This window comes from Colius striatus, chromosome 7 (assembly GCF_028858725.1).
Source record: "Colius striatus isolate bColStr4 chromosome 7, bColStr4.1.hap1, whole genome shotgun sequence".
In the NCBI taxonomy this organism is placed as follows: domain Eukaryota; kingdom Metazoa; phylum Chordata; class Aves; order Coliiformes; family Coliidae; genus Colius; species Colius striatus.
Genome location: NC_084765.1, coordinates 20,483,083 through 20,503,386, shown reverse-complemented (window position 1 = coordinate 20,503,386; position 20,304 = coordinate 20,483,083). Strand labels below are relative to the sequence as shown.

Genomic DNA, 20,304 nt, shown 5'->3' with positions numbered 1-20,304 from the left:
CAATTTAAAGAACGTATTTACTCAATTATCTATTGTGCTGCCTTGCCTGTTTTATTGCAGCTCTTCAAATGCAGTTATCCTGCTGCTGAGGATGAGACAACAATTCTCACATCCTTCTTAAAATGGTCCTTGCCGCAAAGTTCTTAATGCGAGTCCTGAGGTGTTTAAACACAGCAGACCTTTTGAATGTAAATAAAATGAGTGCTTATGATACTTGGAGGCTTGACATAGAAGAAATTGTGGGTGAAGTTTCAGCTATATTAAACTGTTTTGTGAACATGAGTAGAGCCAGACCTTTTTTAAATGAGGAGGGTTTGCATGCTGTGTGCTGCAATTTGCAGAAAGACATTTCTGGTATCTCTGTCAAAGTACCAAAGCCAAGGATCAAAGTGTTCCCTGCAGCACCTCCTCCTGCAAATAGCCCCTGCTCCGTTGACTGATATGTGCTGCCTCTGCACATCCACAAGATCCAAGTTTAACCATGCCCATGTTGTCATTTTTTTACATTTGGTCTGACAGTGAGAAGAAAATAATATCAATGGCTGTGTATTGAGTCATCTTGGTTCTCTTGTACTGCTTATCATGTGACTTTTCTCCTGCTCTGTATTCAAGGTGGCCTAGGCAATCTCAGGTTGCCCTCAGCAAAAGCACAGTAATTGTTTAGTTAGAATTCCTTATTAGCAAAAAAAAAAAGCTTCTCACTATTTATTGTGCCATTGGAAGTGTTTATGTTCTGTAACTTCAATTGAGAGGCTGAAATTCAAAACTGATCACTCTTTAGCAATGTGATTTTAATTCCTCTTAGGGTTGGGAGTGAGGATATCGCAGCTGTGCTAGGAAGTCTCCTCCATGCCAGTGAGCTGCTGTGGGTTTGGTGCTTGTACTCACGCAGTGTCAGGGTTATCAGTGCGGTGCCATTCAAGTCTGGCCACTGTGGGAGAAGAGCAAACACCTTTGGAGTGGAAGCTGGTTCTCACGGTCAGGAATAGCCTTGTGAAGGGTTTACTTCTCTTGCAGCCATTACTTTGTTTTAACTATTTCTTTTCTTTTCCCTAATGGGAATTAACACAGCGATCCAGAGCAGCCCTGCAGAGGTATCTGTTCTACTGCAACCGCTATATGAACCACATGCAGAGCCTGCGCTTTGAGCACAAGCTCTATGCTCAGGTGAAGCAGAAAATGGAGGAGATGCAGCAGCACAACATGTCGTGGATCGAGGTGCAGTTCCTGAAGAAAGCAGTTGACGTCCTCTGCCAGTGTCGTGCCACACTCATGTACACTTACGTCTTTGCCTTCTACCTCAAAAAGAATAATCAGTCCATTATCTTTGAGGTAGGAGAAAACATGGTTGTCAGGAGTACAGATGAGTCGGGCATTCAGATTTACCGAAATAAGCCTGTCTAAATATTCTGTTGGGGATTGTGTAGCATTGTCTGCTGGAGGAGGAAGTAGAGTTACAAGGTGCTGCCCTTTGGAACAAGAAAGAGAGCAAGATTCTGTCTTAACTGCCAAAGAAGGCTCTGAAGTTTAGAAAAGCTCTGGATTTCCCTAATGTTGACTTTTTCCCCAGGGCTACTGCCATTAAGATTGAATTTGGAGACCTAAACAAGGAGATCTGACCTGCTTCATAAGTGAGACTGATCTAGAACAGTGCTTTGCTTGTCTGTGTGCAGAACCTAAGCAGGATGCTCAGTCAAGGGTGCACAGAACTACTGTGCTGTAGTGAAAGCTGTATTCTGGTGCTCTGATGCTGCTGTCTGTGTAGCAGAAGTCAGTGGAGGCATTGCCAATACTGATGTAAAAAATATAAAGAGTGGAATGGGAGATGAATTGTTTTGTACCACAAGTAAGGATAGAGATTTTTTTTTTTCTTATGCTTACTAGGATATTGTAGATTGAGGCGGTTGTAAGATTTGCTGGTAGATATGCAGATTCTTTTTGGATCAAATGAAGACACTTCAGCCATTTCAGTCTTAATGCTCAGCATGTTACTAGAGTGTTACAGAGTGCATATCTAATTCCACTTTTTAATTCAGTACTAATTTCAGTTGGATCGAAGAAAAATCGCTTCCTTTCTCCCCACAAAATACTCCTTTCACTATTTTTTTTTTTTTTGTCTTTGCAGAATAACCAAGCAGACTTAGAGAATGCTACAGAGGTGCTTTCTGGGTACCTTGAACGAGATATATCCCAAGATTCACTGCAAGACATAAAGCAGAAAGTACAGGATAAGTACAGGTTTGTTTTTGAGTAATCCCCTCTCAAAGCTGCCCAAGTTACTGGTATTGTCATCCAGTGTGACAGGTAGTGGCATGTGTACTTGCCAAGCTACAGTTTCTGCCAGAGTCACAGGAAGCCGTTTGCTTTTGGCCTTGTGCCATTCATTGTAATCATCAGCCGGTTCCTGGGCATCTGAGAACAGCCGCAGCAGTGGTGTCCTGTGCCGGCCCCTACAATTGTCAGCGGTGAAGCTCTAACACAGATGCTGGCCACATGTTTTTGTGCCTCTTCTGGGACCAGCCCTTCGGGGAAGTGACAGTTTACAGGGAGAGGCTCCCAGCTCTGCCTTGCATCTGTTCTCTTGAGCAGTAGCTGGAAGATTCAATCCCATAGTGGAAAAAATCTTGTGACCAAAACCAATGGCTTTTTATACACTGCTGTTCCTGCACAGAAAGAGTGAGAATGGCCAGGATCAAGATGGGAACTGCATCATGAGGGCCAAAGAACAAGGACTGACTGTTCTTCAAAGCTGTCAGCTTTGGCCTAGGATGCGTTGCCATAAGAGAGCAATTGTCTCTTTGATTTATCTGTCAGATCCATTTGTGCAAAAAAGGAGTGTAGAAGAACTGTCCTTGAAGAGGAGGGAGAAAGCAACCTGCCCAGCTGAGGAGAAGACCAGAAGAGACAGGGTCCAGATAGCAGGAATGCTAGTGCTTCTGTAGTCCTGGGGAATTGCTTCTGCTTAGTGGAAAAATACAAAGCTGCAAATGCTGATGAGTCACAGGATTATGGCTTGCATTTTTGAGGCATTTTGCCAAAGTCACCAAATTTGTTGTGCCTAGCTTGTAGGGGGGCAAGGGTGGAAGCCAAAGGGGGGTGAACCATAGTGACTAAGGGACCCTGGGGAGCGGAAGTAGCTGTTAGGCTTTGGTAGGCCTGTGGCCCATTATGCTGTAGTCTGGCAGCATGGTTAGAGCTGGACAAAATTTAGCAAACCTCTTTTGAGACATTTTGTAACTTGCTCTTTAAGACCACCATGAAGTTGCTAGCTCAGATCAAGTTGTTTATTTACTTAAGTCCTCCGAAACTTGATACTCTTGTAGGGATGGTGTCCTGGTTTAGGCCCATCCAGGAACAAAGGACCATGATAAGCCACTTGGTAAGTTCACTTCTATCCCTCTCAATGAGAAGGGGAAGATAAAAGAGCTAACGGCCTTTGGAACCTCTTAAGGGTAGGGAGGGCTCACCCCTTATGGTCCCACGCAAAAGAGACAAGACTACTCAACCTGAGGAAAAAACCCAGAAATTAATTTAATCCATCACTAGCCAAAAATAACAGAATGTTGTGGTTTGGCCCAGCCAGCACAGCAGTACCATGATAGTCTGGATGGATTAGGATGGCAGAGGCCCCAGTGAAATGGGAGGAAAAAGATAAGCAAGGTTGTTGTGGATTAAGATAAGGGCAGGGAGGGCTCCAGCACACCTCCTTCTCTCATTCCTCACTGACCTTGGAGTCCACATTGTTGCTTCTCTCACCGTTCCTACTCCTTGCACCACCACCAGTCAGAAGAAGAAGGGACAGAAGAAGGAAGAAACAAGAAGATGGAGGAAGAAACCTCCTCTTCCAGCTCCTTCTTAAAAAGTGATTGTGGAGACATCTAATTGGTTGAGCCCCAGAAGTGGGTCTGGCTCAGAGCTGGGGAGAGTTTTGAGCAACTTCTTACAGGAGCCATCTTTACAGTAAAGCCCCTTCCCCCTTACCAGAAAAGGCTGTCATGTCAAAGAAAACAACACAAAATATCACAATGATTAAGAGAACAACCAGCCCTTTAAGACCACCTTACTCTCACCCCTCCCCTCTTCCCTGACTTAGAGCCCTGATCTCAGTGTCTTTATTTCCTTCCCCCTTGAACAGCTAGGGGAGGGGGCTGGGAATGGGATATGTCCTTTCCCAATGGCTCCTGTTGTTCGTCTCACCTTAGAGCACATGGACCCCTCACTGCCCTGCACGGGCTGCTCCAATGTTCATCCCATGGGCTGCAGCTCCTCTCTGCCTCTCTGCGACCCACAGGCTCTCCAGCACAGCCTGCGCTATGGCCACCTCCTCACACAGTCTCTCGCCCATCTGGGCACACTCACCCAGAGCTGCTAGTGCCTCTCAGTCCTGCCATTGCCCTGCATGGGTTGCAGGGGTACAGCCTGTGTTCTCACCATGGGCTGCAGAGAGGTCTCCAGTTTTGCACTCCTTCCTTCCTCCTCTGCCTGTGGGGTCTGCAGGGTTGCCTCCATCTTGTACCACTCCTCCATCTATTCTTGTGGCTCAAATAGTGATCACAGAGGTGCCAGATTGGCTAGAGGTGGGTCCACCTCAGAGCTGGGGGATATTTTGAGAACTGTTTACTGAGACCAGCACTGCAACTCCCTTCCCCCTGTGGCTCCACACAAACCCATGATAGATGCTAACAGATATCTAGAAGAAATTAAACACCAATATAGCTTGAGTTGTTTGAAAATGTAGTATCCCAAGCCTGCCTTTGTGTTTCTGGGAAGGAAGTATGCATCTGTCAAGCCTGTACAAGTCTCTAATTAACTAGTTCAGTCATGTCTTAATCATGTCCTGCACAGTGTTCTTTGTGTACTGGTTAGGGTGTACTGATGCAAGATCAGGACCGAGGGGTGACCAAGGTGGGTGTAAAGTGCTTTGGGAAACTGCAGGAACTTACCTCCTGGGTGATCTGGGTTCAGATGTTTTGTTCTCTTAGGTTGCAAAGGTATTTCTAGAAAACAGGATTAATCCCCCATGTTAGCAGCAAAATAACTGAAGTTGGGAAAGGAGAAACTGCGTGTTTACTATCACATGCTTCAAACAATCAATGGGACTTTGTGTACAATGAATTCTATTGCAACAGCTGATAGCAATGAGAAGAGCCAGAACAGCTTTATTCAGATAAGTCTGTTGATCTGATCAGATGCTGAATGGTAGGAGTGTAAGGGCTGTGAGTACAAGTGAAGGATTTCTGCCTGTTAGCATGTGGTGTTGTCAAGGATAGCTTTCTGCTCATCTCTTCTGCTGGGAGATTCCTCCTGTGCACCTCTGTTCAGTGAGCAGAGGGGTGTTGGCCACTGCTGAGACAGCCGGATTGCCAGCTGCGGGAGCCCCTCGGATGCCGCTAGCTGATGTTTGTGCCCAGAAACTGAACCACACAATTCCCAGCAGGAACTGGTAGCTGGGCAGTTTTCTCCTGAGTTCCAGTTTCTAACATTGGAGCATGCCAATCTGGGCTGGGCACTGCTGAACCAGGAACCACTACACAGCTGTGCCTGGGGCTGCGGGAGCTGTTGCCATGACTTGTCCCTCACGCACCTAAAGAGGATATAGGCTTCAGCATCGTTGCTGGAAGGAGCATAATCCAGAAATACCTCTTGCTCATTTATAATTTTGTCTTGGAACCTGAATACTTTAAATCACTTTTCTGCTTTTTAGTGTTTTGATTGGCTAACACACCTGAAATAAATGTGACATCTTTTGATATGTTCCCATGATAACACTTTTCCTCAGTATCACTGATCCTGGTAGGACTGTGTCTAACTCTGGAATCAATTTTATTTGCAGCTGAATCTGTTTACATAAGCATAGTGTGGGAAGACCTTCCAGGGCATAGTGTCCCTTGGATCCAGGAACTGCCGTGTGGGGTAGAGTTTGCCTTCCAGCCAGACCAGTGACCCTTTTTGTAGCCAACTTGACCACTTCCATTTCTGTGGGTATTTTGCAGGAGAATAAAACTGAGTCAGAGCTCCCGAGGTTTTGCCTAGCTAGCTCCTGGATTTTTGTTGTCTTGCTAGGACTTGGAGCTGGCACTAGCCCACATTTTGAGGAGAGCTTCATGTCTCATTTTGGGTGTCACTGCTAACCCATGCTCTGGCTTCTGCAAACTGCAGCTGCCGCTTTTGACCTTTCTCAGTTATGAATGGAGTTTTCTCAGCTGTAGGGGCTTTGGGGACACTTTTGCATGGGAAACTCTAAATTTCCATGGTGTTTTTTCAGCTGGGATCCTGGATTTGAGTGACTGGAGTATCTGAAATAATTAATGCTGTTAATGGGCTACAACTACAAAGTCCCTCCTCAGGGAACCTCCTCTTCCGGCAGTGAGGCTTAATGTAGGTTTGCACTGCTCTGTGCTGGGGATGAGCGAGGGTTCCTAACCTCTTTTTTCTGTGCTCTTCCTCTCTGCCACAGATACTGCGAGAGTCGACGAAGGGTTTTGTTGCAGCATGTGCATGAAGGCTATGAGAAGGACCTGTGGGAGTACATTGAGGACTGAGACTGGCCCTGCATAAAATGAACTCTGAAACCTCTACCATCTAGAGTGCTCATGCCGATTCAAATCAAACACCCACAAGGTGCTACTGCCTGTTACACCACTGGTCTGTAGTACCGGGATTCTGTTTTGTTAACAGAAAATTTAAGTAAATTATATTGTAATAAAAAAAGGTAGATAAACCATTGTACAACAGTATTCTAGGTGGCCAATATAAGTGTGACAGATGCACTAAAAAAACAAACAAAACAAAACCCTCCAACTTTAACTTGTAATGTAGCTTCATTCTCCAAGCCGACTCCTTTTTCTTTTCTGTCTTTCTTTTCCTGTGTGTAGTACAGATGAAATTTAAACCAATTTATTGACACTGCTTTTCATGTCCAAACCAGCCATTTTGATGTACTTTGGTAAGGGGGGAAGGCTGTCCCGCTCCCCTCCTCCTCCTCTCTGCCACCCACATAGAGGGATAAATGTTGATTGGCTCGTTGTAAAGATGCTTCTTGGGGAGGGGAGGAGGGGGGGCACACAGCAAGGAAAATAAAAAAAACCCTTTGTATATGACTTTTAAACAAAGAGGACAACACAGTATTTTTCAAAGTTGTATATAGCGCATATGCATGGACAAAGAGCAAGCGTGGCACGTGTTTGCATAATGTTTAATTACAAAGAAATATTTATTCTTTAAAAATCTTCAAGATTATGTCTATTTGCTGTGCAGTTTCTTTCAGTTTGATTCCTGTTTTGTTTTCCCTGGGATGGGGTGGGAGAGTGTGCTGGCATAGTGCATCTGTTTTATTTTTACCCAATAAGCTAGTTTCTCCTCTTCCTGCAGTTCCTTTGTTCACGGCTTTATGCGTGTGCCCACTGCCAGCGGCTGCCCTGTCCCCTCAGCACAGCCCCTGGTGCTCGGTGCCCTCCCCCCCCTTGTGCATTGCGTTAGTGACCACTCTGGTTTTTTTCTTTGACCCCAGATTCCTACTCTGCTGTTCCCATCCATGCACGCAGGAGACACGCTCCGCACCCAGAGGAGGGGTGCGCTGTGTGGATTTAGAGTTTTCTTTTTAATTCCAAAGCAGGAGAAGGAGGGGTATTTTGCACCACTTCTCAAAAGACTTCTGAAAGACTTCGGCTGTGGATCTCCTCTCCCTCCCTCTTTCATCTGTCAAATGGACCGTTCCTTGCTGTTTAAGTTTCACTTTACATTATAACAAGTCGTAACATTGAAAAGGAAAGGTGATGGAATTGTCTTTGTGTTTGTTTTGGGCTCAAGTTCTGGACATCCTGTCCAAATATTTAACACTCCATCTAGTGCAGTAGAAGTTGAAATCAGCGGGGTCTTTTTCAATTAAAAGGGTAAAGAACTAATGAGTTAGCTATTGAGTCCATTTTTATGATTTCTGTAACAAGAGCTATGTTAAAGTAAACAATTGGTGGTGGTTTTATTAAATTTACTCCTGTATAGGAATTCCTTCTGTGGTATTTTTCGCCAGGTCAGTGTCTGCAAAGCTATTTGCCAGCTTCAAAGGGGAATAAATTTGCAAAGGGGTGAATTAAAAAAAGCAGATCCCAGACAGGTCTGGTAATATGAAATGGTGTCTCCTGCTGCCCCCCGACTCACTTGGGCTCCCTCACTGATGAATACTGACACCTTAAGTGCTGTAGTTTTGTCTCTATCTACCCTTTGGCTTCCCCCCACCAGGGCTTCTTTGCCCCCGGGAAGCACCTGTGACAGCATCTGCCCTGTAGCTGTTTCCCATCTGCTTTTCCTGCCCCTGCTCAGCAAGGCAGGGATGGAGCAGGTGTTTGAGGACATCAGCCCTGCCACTTGTCAGGCTTTACCTGCCGCTGGTGGCTACTTGCAGCTTCCTTTTGGCTCACAAAAATTCCCTATCCCTCCATTAAAATGCTACTGGGAGCCGTGTGCTTTCCTTGAGCGTGGTGGCCTGGGTGTGGGGAAGCAGTCCCTCTCCCTGGTGCTGGGCTTTTACTCCGTGCTTCCCCAACCTGAACAGACAAAAGATGTGGGCACGCTCCAAGGCCGAGGCAACCTGGTCCACGGTGTCTCCCCTCTTCGTGGCTGCTGGCGCACCTTAAGATGATGCTTATCAAAACCCTGTTGTGGGGGAGCGATCTGCTGCTGCTTCTCTCCTCCGGCTTTCCGGCGCTTCCGCAGGCACCGCCGGGGTAACGCCACCCTCCCGCTTCCCCGTGGCGGCGCGCAGCTCTGTGCGGAGCACAAGGGAGAAGCCGGTCCCGCCGGCCTGCGGCTCGCTGAGGCCAGCGCGGCCTGCATGAGGAGGCAGCCGGGCCGCCTCCGCGCTCCCCCGGGGCCTCGCTCCCTCGCGGCCTTGTTCCATTTCAAAGCGCGAGAGAACTCAACAAACCTTTCCTAATAAACTTGTGTATTGTTTGACTAGTTCCTTTGGTGTTCCCTGGCATGGGCCGCGGTCCTCCCGCCGGCACCGCCGCATTCCCGTCGGCCGCCGCGGTTGCCCCGGAAGGGCTCGGGAGGCGGTCGGTAACCGCGGCAACGGGGCGCTGCTTCCCGCCGCTGGAGCCATGGCGGAGCCGCGGGCTGCACCGGTGAGCGACGGGCCTCCTGCCCGGCTCCGGGAACGCTGCGGGGCTGCCGGGGGACGAGGGGGTGAGGGCGGGCCCGGGGCGGCGGCGAGAGGGCTTTTAGTCTTTGGACACTTGGTGTTGAAAACGTAACGGAAATTCAGCCTTATGTCAACTGTTATCGGGGTAAGCTAGTGAAGCCTAAGCCTTTCTGACAGTCCGTCTCGGATCAGGGCTACCAGGATGATGAGGGACTAGACCATCTCTCTGACGAGGAGAGACTGCAAGACCTGGGAGTGTTTAGCCTGGCGAAGGCTAAGGGGGGATCTTATCAGTACTTGTAAATACCTAAAGAGTGGGTGCTGAGGGGATGGACTGAGTCTTTTTTTGGGGGGGTCCCCAGTGACAGGACAAGGGGTAATGGGCACAAGCTGGAACACGAGGCGAAACCTCTTTGGTGTTCAGGTGAGGGAGCCCTGGCACAGGCTGCCCAGAGAGGTTGTGAAGTCTCCTTCTCTGGAGGTTTCCAAACCCACCTGAATGTGTGCTTGTGCAACCTGATGGAGGTGAACCTGCTTTGGGAGGGGGTTGGACTGGATGATTTTTAGAGGTCCTTCCCAACCCCTGCCATTCTGTGATTCTGTGATCCCTTTTTCCTGTGTATTTGGTGCTCCTGCAAAATCACCCTTGTTCTGTCTATGGAGTGGGCTGTATCACACAGCTTGATTTTGTGTTGTCAAATGTTCTTAGGGAAAAGAAATGGCCCTGGAATAAGGCAAATCTGTGCCAGGCCTGTGGTGATATTCAGAGTATCTAGAAGTGAATAAAATGTTAGAAACAAAGCTGATAAAAGCCTTTCCCATATATGGCTGGGTTATTTTCTGTGTCTCAGATTCAGGATCTCTGGTCCTCCTCGCTTACAATATAAAAGAGAGTAGAATGAGAAAGTGTTCCCAAAACATTTACAGGGAAGAAAGGTGGACTGACTCTCCACTTCAAAAAATGGTTTATTAAGGAGAGGGGAAGTGAAGCAGGTCTATAAAATCCTGTGTGAGGTCTGGGCAAAGGAGTGAAGAATGCCTCTTCCCCAAGAAACTTGAAGTAAAAAATGAAATCTGTGTAATCCTGTTTCTGTTCTGTAAAGACTTGATTTTTGATGCAAAGTAAAAGTATAAAATGCATTTCTTTTCCATGAACTGGATGCCTGATTGATTGTGAGCTCTGGGCAATATTTACAGGTTGGAGATTGTTTCCTGCTGTGTGATGGGACATTGCTGCACACACACACCTGCAAATGCCGACAGTTCCTCAGGAATTACTTTGTTGTAATTCACTTTATAGAGGCCTTTCAGGAAATACTTTTGATGTTTTCCTCCTATGACCTCTAATAAGCATCTTAGATGGTTGAGGTTTGTTTTGTTTTTTTTTTTTTTTTTCTTGGAAGGTAACGGTCACTTTCTAGAATCCTGATAACTAGCAGTGAGAGTACAAACAGGAATATACTGTAAAATGAGTGGATTAATTTAATCTATGTGGTGAACAGAAATCTCAGCTATGGCCAGGGAAGAGCAGTGCTTGGCAGGGCAGAGTTTGTCTAGCAGCTGTGATGCTATTTTTACGCCCTCTTTTGGGACTTGCCACTTGTCCTTTCTGATTATTTTCTGGAATAGATCTTCAAGAAACCTTGCCTGGTGTGTTTAATACTCCTCTGTTCTCTCTTTTCAGGTTTTTTCATTGCCAGTGGCTACAGAACCTCCCAAACCACATCGTAAAAAAGGTTTGTTTGAGGATATGATTGTGTTTCTTGGGCAGATTGATGTTAAGTTTTCTTTTATAGCATGTGCAGTTGTCTAGTAAGAAATAGGTGTCTACTGGGAAAAGCTGAGACAATCTAGACTGTCAGCTGCTGACTGCAAGTGTTTTTTTCTAGGCTTTGTATGATCACTAGCTCGGTGCTTTTGCTGACTGACTTACTGTACCTGCATCATGCGTTGTGTTTGCTTATAATCTAAGACACTGTTTATTGTATTGTGTACATGCTTGATGGATTGCTAATGAGTTTGGTACTCATTTATCTTCTTAAATAATGAGCAGGGTTTGTTCGTTTTAGGTTCTTCAGAATAATGTCTTACTGTAGAATTGAGCTCACAAAACTAATACTGTGTCTTGTTGATTTTTTGTATTGCATTTTGAAGTGAGAGAGATGTGCAGGTGAGATCAAACCAGGCAGATTGTAGCTGGTTTTAACTATAGATGATTGGGTTTTTTTTCATACTGATAGTGAGAGTTAATTCACTCAGTCCAAGTTGTTTTGAAATCTTGGTTGAATCTGAACTGGTACAGGATTGATTTCTGTCGTTAGGTCAAAGTGTTTGCCTAAGCCCTGAACTTTTGGAAGAGATAAAACCTGCAGCACGATCTGGTGTACATAAATCCATGAGCCCCCATGGGATGCTCCTGCGGGGGCTGAGGGAGCTGGTGGAAGTTGTTGCTAAACCACTCTCCATCATCTTCAGTAAGTCGTGGAGAAGAGGAGAGATGCCTGAGGACTGGAGGAGACCAAATGTCACTCCAGTCTTCAAAAAGTGCAAGAAGGAGGAGTTGAGTAACTACAGACCAGTCGGCTTCACCTCCATCCCTGGAAAGGTGATAGAACGACTCATCCTGCGTGCTGTCTCCAGGCATTTAAGGACAAGAGGGTCATTAGGAGCAGTCAGTGTGGCTTTAGCAAAGGGAAGTCACATTTGACCAACCTGATAGCCTTTTATGGAGATGTAACCAGGTGGATAGATGGTGGTAGTGCAGTGCATGTGGTTTATCTGGATTTCAGTAGGGTGTTTGACACCATCTCCCACAGCATCCTGGCAGCAAAACTGAGACAGAGTGGGCTGGATGATCAGGTAGTGAGGTGGACTGTTAACTGGCTGAAGGGAAGAAGGCAAAGAGTTGTGATCAATGGGGCAGGGTCTAGGTGGAGGCCTGTATCTAGTGGAGTCCCTCAGGGGTTGGTACTGGGACCAGTATATGCTTTGGGAGGAAATCTTCCATGCTTCTAAATTCTTTGTGATGGAGACTGCCCTGATACCACATCCTAGTTTCTGCCTAAAGGTTCTTTGGCTTAACTAGCACTAGGGAGCTGGAAAAGCCACTTTTCTTTTGGAGAGGTCAGGCTAATATCATATATATTATGTTATATTATCATAACATTGCCCAAAGCTGAGAGGAAATGGTTGCTAAGGCTTCAGGCCTGTCTGCAAGTAAAAATAAACCCCAAATTTGCTTTTATCTTGACTGCTAGCTCTTTTTTGAGCAAAGACAACTGTTACTTTGAACCAATTAGCATGACTTCCATGGAAGCATTGGTTCACTTCTTAGTGAGACGGTTAGTCTGCCTCCTTTTCTATAAGGGTTCTGACTGATCTCATCTTCAATATCCCCTCTCCTTGTTCTGCCTTGTTGTGGAAGTCCCACCTATGATATCTGCACCATGTTTACAGGACAGCATACGCTTGCAGTTCTCTAAATAGAACATCTGTAGAGGAAACAGCATGATGGTGTTTACCAAGAGATGGACTCTTCTTCAGTGATTCCGTTTGCTCATGAGTTATAGAGAGGTGATTTAACAGACCTCAGCCCGCCAGGAAAGGGTGCTGGAGTGAAAGACGTGCCCATCAACGTTACAAACAAGCCATGGAGGCATGCTGGATAGAAACTGTCGTGCCTCTGTCAGCTTGCTTGTTAAGCTGTCCCCCAAATGCCTTCCTGCTTTTAAGTGTGCACAGTTTAATATGGGGAGAATGAACTGTGGCAGTCGCATCTTAATGGCACTGTTTCAACTCTCGCCTGCTGTTTGACAAAGCGCTGCTTGCTTGTGGCTGCCTCAGATGAGTTTTCTTTCCGACTCGGCATTTTGCATTAAGAGCCCTAAAACAGAACTGGATGCTGCTTTAAAGAGGGCCACCAAAGCTCCTTCAGGTTTTAAGACTGCAAGTCTGAGGCTGAGCAAACGCTGTGTAGAGGAATCATTTTGTCTTCATCAGTACCCAGTGCTCCTTCCATTTCTTCCTTCTGGCATTTTCCTGGCTGCATAGTAGAGGAGAAAGGAGTAAACGAAATCCAGTAATTCATGGCTTTGGATCTCCCTTTTATATCGGTGTGACGCTTGACTCTAAATTAACTTTGACGAAGAAGAAAAAATCTAGCCCATGACTTTGTAACTGCTTTCTGTCTCTTAAGGTAAATTGAGGCATCTCCAGTACCTGGCACACCTCAGGTAATGCTGAAATGAAATACCTCGGAAGCTTTTGCGCTTTGATGTTGAATATTTGACCATGTTGCCTTTAGTGAAGTGGTCAAAAGCTGATTTGAGCTGCCTGATCATAAACCTTCGGGAAATGAGAGCAGCAAAAAGATTTGTAATGGCGAGTGATACAACAGCATCCTTTGTGTGTGGGTGTAATGCTGGGGACACGTAAGAGAGGAGTGGAGAGAACGAAGATGATGTATATGCCTTTATGGAGTTTGGCAGGAAAGAACAGCATGTTTTTCCAATGACAGGTGTTTTTTTTTAAATAGGATTATAGTAGAATATCTTAATGAAGTCTCTTATCCTATTTTAGTTTGGCTGAAGAGAATTATGGTGAACTTTTAAGAAGCTAGGCAAATCTACGTTGATTCTGTTTGAAGAGTGCTGCTAAACTTATTTTAAACTGACATTTTAGTGCATGGTAACTTTCTGTTGCAGCAATTTGTCTTTTGGTATTTGCATTGTATTTTCAAGTAGGATGCAAGGGAGAAACTGAAACCAACATAATGCAATCAGATAATGCAAGCAGATCTGTGAAGTACAGAGACCATACAGTCTGTGAAACCTTTAAACAGTTTGGTGTGGATCAAATTTGTGCCCAAACAGAGCACATAGTGCAATAACTAAACAGGGTCGTAGAATGCGACTGAGTCATTTGCCCGTGCTTGTGTGCTGGGGAGGAGTAATGTGTTAAACGTATGTTTCTGAGAATGTCATCTCTGATTTATGAAATGAAAAATCATTTGAATGACAAAACACAGATATGAGTTTTGTCATTCAAATGATTTTTCATTTCATAAATGAAAACAAAACACAGATATGAGTTTTGTTACTTGACCAGAAGGAGCACCAGAAGAAAGGGGTTTTGGTCTGAGCTGTCATGCAGATGAGCACACTTCAACTGCGTAGCCCAAGAGTCAAGCTGTTTCCCTGCGCCACTGCGTCACTTCCCTCCTGCGGATGCTCACTTGGATTAACAGTTGGACTTGGAGATCTTAAAGGTCTCCTTCAACCAAAATGATTCTATGCTCCTTTGATTGTGTTGTAGAACCAAGTGTTTAGCAACCTGATTTTGTGGCTCTTAAACAAGAATAACTGAATTTAGAGGCAGAATTTGCTCCTGAATTGGCTGCTGTCAGGGCCCATCCCTTGTGTGGCTTTTTGGCTGTGAAAGCCCAAGAGGCTGGCATTTAAGAGAGTCTGTCTTGCAGAGAAGTCAGCAAAAATACATAAAGGGTCTGGAGCAGGTTGTAGTGGTGATGGGGAGGGCATTTTTCACAGCAGTTGGGTTAGACATCTCTACATCTAGCAATCTTAATTAAAGGGACTGGTGGAAGGCAAACCTCTCAGAGTATCTTGTAGCTGCATTTGGTGACAATTGTTATTCAGCAGCTAAATTGGTAGCTAAAATCATTTGTTATTTTGTCCTTTAGCCCCTGTGGGGTGAGCTCCTCTCAAAATCAATTCCCTTTGTTGCTGCATCAAGATCCATAACTCTCCCTGTCTTGATATTTTGTCCCTAAGCAATTGATGGTAGAATAAAGCAAGCTCTGTTCCTTGAAGCAATGTAGAGTTCATATCAGCCTGCTGAGATGGGGTTTTAATCTCCCTGCTGCATTTTAAATTAATCAGATATTTTCCAAAATACTTTACTGGTTTTGATTTGTCCTGTTTTTCCACTTTCCTTTTGCCACACAGGCAAATCAAGTAATTTTATGGTATCCAATAGTACTGTAGTGGAGGAGCACTTTTACTAGCTCATATTGTTGATTTTTATGGAACTTGAATTTATTTCCCTTTATCGTGGAAAAAAAATATTTAGAAAGGAAGATCTGGGGTCATGTTAGTCTAATAACAGATCAGAGGGTAATGGAACAATTTTAAATGCATTTGGATTTCTACATAAATATTAGACCCCAGATTTTCTGCAATACATTAATGGCTTTTTAGCAACAGGGTAGAGTCCAAATACGTATATACCATAATACACTGAAGCAAAGAAAATGGATTTCACTTGAGGTGCAGGTAGATAATTTTCAAAGTGAAAATCTTTCCCTTGTGAATTATAAAACTATTAGCAGGGATTAAGTGTGCTCCCCAGTCCTGGGCATTGGGATATTTTTTTGGATGCTTTGTAGTTATGGGTTTTTTCAGGGGTTTGAAGCAAGAAGTTCTGCCTTGGATTAACTGTGACCTTTGGCAAAGCACTTGGACTTCTATTTCTTTCCATTTATTGACCACAAGATTGGTGTAATATTTGATGATAGTTTTTGGATGCTTCGGGATTTCAGTTAAGAAAGCATTTAGAGGCATTAAAGGAAAACTATCATATAAATGTTTATGTTGCAATGCACTACTTGGCCTGTTTGAGTGTTGCTTCACTTCAGCATGCTTCTGTGAAGTAAGGCAGGTGTCTGGGCGTTGCAAGGCTTTTGAGTCTTCATTCAATTTCTTTTTATGGCGAGTTCTTCTTCTGTCTCATATAATTATGGGCATAACCAGAAAAAATGTCTTGTAGGGCCGTCTTGAAAGGGAGCTGTCCCCTGCCCATGGGGTAGTGACGGCAAACTCGGGAAGCATAGCGATTTTATTTTTACACAATAATGATATGATTGGAACTGGAAATGTATTTCATATACAGTCTCAATCAGGATAAAAATATAGGTTTTGTGTTTAAGTAGAGGAACACTTACTGCACAGTACTGTAGCTACTACTTATTAATAATTGAATGAACAGTTCAAAGCTGGCTTAGTGATTACTTATTTCATAGAGAATGATGTTACTCACCCATATTGATGACAGTAGATGACTCTCTTTCACTCAGCTCTGGAGGGTAACTCTGAGGGTCGTCCCTGCTCAAGGGAGGAATTTCCAAAAGTACTCCAAGGAAGAGTATGTGGGAATCTCCACCCCTCAGAAACAGGACTGGACCTTTATAGAATAAAGTGATTGACTGTCAGTCATCTTTTGCTGAATTTACATCTCAGCAGAGCTAGCAGAAACATCTGGTCTCTAACAACAATATTGTCTCAGAGATGTCAGTTTCACAGCCCACTAGATCAGAATTTTCTTATCCTCCCAAGTTATTCTTGGAGATAGCCGAGTCGGGCTCATCTGTAACAGCCTTCACCACTACAGGCAGCATGACTTCCTTCACCTTGTATCTTCACTAGGCAGAGTGCACTGCTGCAGGAGGAAATGAAGTTCTTTCTGCTTTTATTACATTCTTCATTTCAGAGACAAAGCAAATTACTGTCCTAAGAGTGAAACAGCTGATGAAATAGGTTTATTGGCAATAAACATGCAAGTGCTCTGTGTCTCTTTCTGAGGAATAACAAAGTTCGATTTGGCTATTGCAGATAATAGGAATAGGGAAGTGTAAATGTGAGTTTTAAAGCTGTGATTGTATCCTGATTTTAAACTGTGCTAATGAGGGAGTTCTTCGTGGCTCCCAAGTTATCATAGAATGGTAGGGGTTGGAAGGGACGTTTAGAGATCATCTAGTCCAACCCCCCTGCAGAAGCAGGTTCACCTAGATCACGTTGCATAGGAAGATGTCCAGATGGGTCTTGAACAATTCCAAGGAAGGAGACTCCACAACCCCTCTGGGCAGCCTGTGCCAGGGCTCCCTGACCTGAACAGTGAAATAGTTTTTTCTTATATTTAAATGGAACTTCTTGTGTTCCAGCTTCATCCCATTACCCCTTGTCCTGTTGCTAGCTACTATAGAAAAGAGGGATGTCCCAACCTCCTGACACCCACCCTTTAGATATTTATAAATGTTAATAAGATCACCCCTCAGTCTTCTCTTCTCCAGACTAAACAGCCCCAGTTCCCGCAGCCTTTCCTTCTATACCCTTGATCATCTTGGTGGCCCTGAGCTGCACTCTCTCCAGAACTTCCCTGTCTCTCTTGAGCTAAAGAGCCCAGAACTGGACACAAAACTACAGAAGAGGCCTCACCAGGGCAGAGTAGAGAGGGAGAAGAACCTCCCTTGACCTTGCTGGCCACACTCTTCTTGATGCATCCCAGGATGCCATTGGCCTTCTTGGCCACGAGGGCACATTGCTGGCTCATGGTTAGTTTATTATCAATCAGCACTCCCAGGTCTCTCTCTGCAGAGCTGCTCTCCAGCAGGTTGACCCCAGCCTGCACTGGTGCATGGGGTTGTTCTTTCCCAGATTCAGGACTCTGCACTTGTCCTTGTTGAACCTCATGAGGTTCCTCTCTGCCCAACTCTCAAGCCGGTCGAGATCCCGCTGAATGGCAGCACAGCCTCTGGGGAATCAGCCAGTCCTCCCAGTTTGGTGTCATCAGGGAACTTGCTGAGGGTCACTCTGTCCCCTCATCCAGGTTGTTGATGAAGATGTTGAACAAGACTGACCCCAGAACCGATCCCTGTGGAACTCCACTGGCCACAGGCCTCCAACTTGATTTTGTGCCATTGATCACCACCCTCTGGGCTCTGTCATTCAGCCAGCTCTCGATCCACCTCACTGTCCACTCATCCAAGCCACACTGCCTGAGCTTTCTGGTGAGGATGTTATGGGAGACAGTGTCAAAAGCCTTGCTGAAGTCAAGGTAGATGACATCCACTGCTCTCCCCTCATCTAGCCAGCTGGTTATGCACTCATAGAAGGATATCAGGTTAGTCAAAGAGGATTTCCCCTTGGTGAATTCATGTTGCATGCCCCTGATAACCATCTTATCCTTCATATGTTCAGTGATAACATTCAGGATGAGTTGCTCCATCACTTTTCCAGGGATGGAGGTGACCATGTTACCATGTTTCTACCACCTGACAGAAACCTGGTGTTTGCATGGATGCCAATGACATGGTATTTTGCATCTTACTGGTGTAGTTTCTTTTGTTTATTGAATTTTCTCAAGCAGGGGTTGTTATTCTTGTCCAGCTAAACCCCATGTCAGCATGTAGCTTAAATACTATTTGTGCTATTCTTTTCATGTGGGTGCTCCTTGAAACCAAGGGTCAGCAGGTTCTAAGAAAAGAATAATTGCACGTGCTGATTTGCTGGGCAGTAAAGCTCATTTTATTGGATATTGACTTTGTTTAGGAAGAGCTCATGATGATAAGCAATCTCAAAATGGGACTGTTAGATAATAAGTAACTTCCAGGTTATGCAGAGGTAGATAAGTGGCTTTTCCTCATCTGTCCCTCTGAAAATGCACCTCTCTCACTTTCCGGGTGACTCCTGCTCACATGATCGAGCCAGTGGGGATCCCTCTTGTTCCTGCAGATGTTTGAAGGGATCCTGTAAATATTTTAATGGCTCGAGCACTCTGAAGAGCAGGAGCTTTTTTGTAGCCTAAGGAGTAGATTCTGTGTGCTTGCAGAGCTTATAATTTTTGAGTTCCTGATACATTTTCTTAAATCAATATGAATTCATTTTTTGAGCCAGCATCAAAGCTGCCTTTGAACTTGGAGGAATGAAGCTGCCTGAGAAATACAGATAAAAACAACCCCCTTGAGTGAAATTAATTAATACTTTTAAATATGTCAAAAATAAAAGATGGTAGTGGAAATATTGTGGTTATGGGGAAGCAAACACAATTCTGGTATCTGTATGGAGCATCTTGTTTCCATTTGCCCATATGAAGCCAAGATCTTTTAGCCCATTTGATACTGCAACCCTGTGGGTAGAAAATGGTTTCTAAATAACATGGATTACTTGGCAATTACATCATTGTTTTGTATGAGAGAATTCAATATTTTTGTCTCTCTGCAATAAGAGGGCAGTAGTGCTGTGTGCTTTGTTCACAGCTGTTAGTTTTTAACAGAGTGAAAAAAAACCCCATAGAATTATCATTTTTGGGTAATTAAATTGTATCATATACTTCATCCTCTTCTCCGTAGAGTAATAGCCCAGTGATGCCTGCTTCACAAGAAATGGTAATATTTCAATTGAGTGTGCTGGCACAGCTCTGCCCTCTTGTGAGTGTCCACTGAGGACAGGAACAGGGAGCCCTTTGCAAATAATTTTCTGTCTAAACTAGTAGCATGGTAAAACTTTAGTCCTAACTTTTAAATCCACAGATTCATAGTTTCAATTCTGGCTGTATGTCTTTTGGCAGTTGTCAGCCTGCTTCATTTCCTCTTATAAAGTGGAATATCGGTATCTGCCTCTTAAACCTGTTGGAAACTTAATTAGGCAATGAAAAGTGCCATAAAAGTGCCACCTCTTGTAGAAAACAAGTACAATCTGTGTGTCTTTTGATAATTTGATAGTTAAGAAATATGTTACAGTGGATTAAGATTAGTAAGAGAGTGAAGTACGATAGCTCAGCTTTAGAGGATCTAATTGTACAATTGCAACACGTTACTTGAGGATGACATTTAAATTGGTACATTTATTTTTTGAAGTTGCTTTGCAAGTCCTTGGTGCTAGGCAAGCTTCTTTTTGTACTTAAAAGCATTCAGCTTCATGTTTGTCTTCTGATGTGCTCCTTACAAATAAAATGGCATCTCCTATTGTGAATGGAAAAATAATTTTATAGAAATATTAAGTAACAAATTTAGGAAGGGTGGGATCCATCTTTCTGAATTGACATATCTCCAATGTAGAGCAGGTCTCAGCAGATCAGCTGTGCTCTGTCTCTAGTTGGCAGAAATCCCATCTGATGCCATTAATTTGACCTCTCCCAGCCACCTGTCTTGGGATGCAATGAATCACTCCCCAAGGATGCCTGTTCCTCCCCTTTACCCAAGGCAAGTAACTCAGATATCTTAATTTTCAGACACTTAAGTAAAAGGAGACGCATTCCACTCAAGAGTGTTAGAATTCGTAGAATATGGTAGGGTTGGAAGGGCCCTTTAGAGATCATCTAGTCCAACCCCCCTGCAGAAGCAGGTTCACCTAGATCAGGTTGCATAGGAACAT

General features: G+C 44.5%; 2 protein-coding genes across 6 annotated transcripts in view; both read left to right on the top strand.

The window, feature by feature from the left end:
- ARIH1 (ariadne RBR E3 ubiquitin protein ligase 1) overlaps positions 1-8,004 on the top strand; it is a 65,181-nt gene extending 57,177 nt beyond the window's left edge. For all 3 annotated transcript variants that reach the window (XM_061999268.1, XM_061999269.1, XM_061999270.1), the window contains 3 exons: positions 1,072-1,332; positions 2,126-2,238; positions 6,458-8,004. In XM_061999268.1, the coding sequence (XP_061855252.1) occupies positions 1,072-1,332; positions 2,126-2,238; positions 6,458-6,542 (459 nt within the window). In that variant the 3' untranslated portion in view covers positions 6,543-8,004. The remainder of the gene's footprint in view (positions 1-1,071; positions 1,333-2,125; positions 2,239-6,457) is intronic.
- Positions 8,005-9,078: 1,074 nt separating this feature from the next.
- Positions 9,079-20,304, top strand: part of BBS4 (Bardet-Biedl syndrome 4) — a 45,012-nt gene continuing 33,786 nt past the window's right edge. For 2 of the 3 annotated variants that reach the window (XM_062000208.1, XM_062000206.1), the window contains exons 1-2: positions 9,079-9,122; positions 10,824-10,875. In XM_062000208.1, the coding sequence (XP_061856192.1) occupies positions 9,099-9,122; positions 10,824-10,875 (76 nt within the window). In that variant the 5' untranslated portion in view covers positions 9,079-9,098. Of the gene's footprint in view, positions 9,123-9,212; positions 9,285-10,823; positions 10,876-20,304 lie in introns of those variants that run through there. The other variant, XM_062000207.1, reaches the window with a different exon arrangement.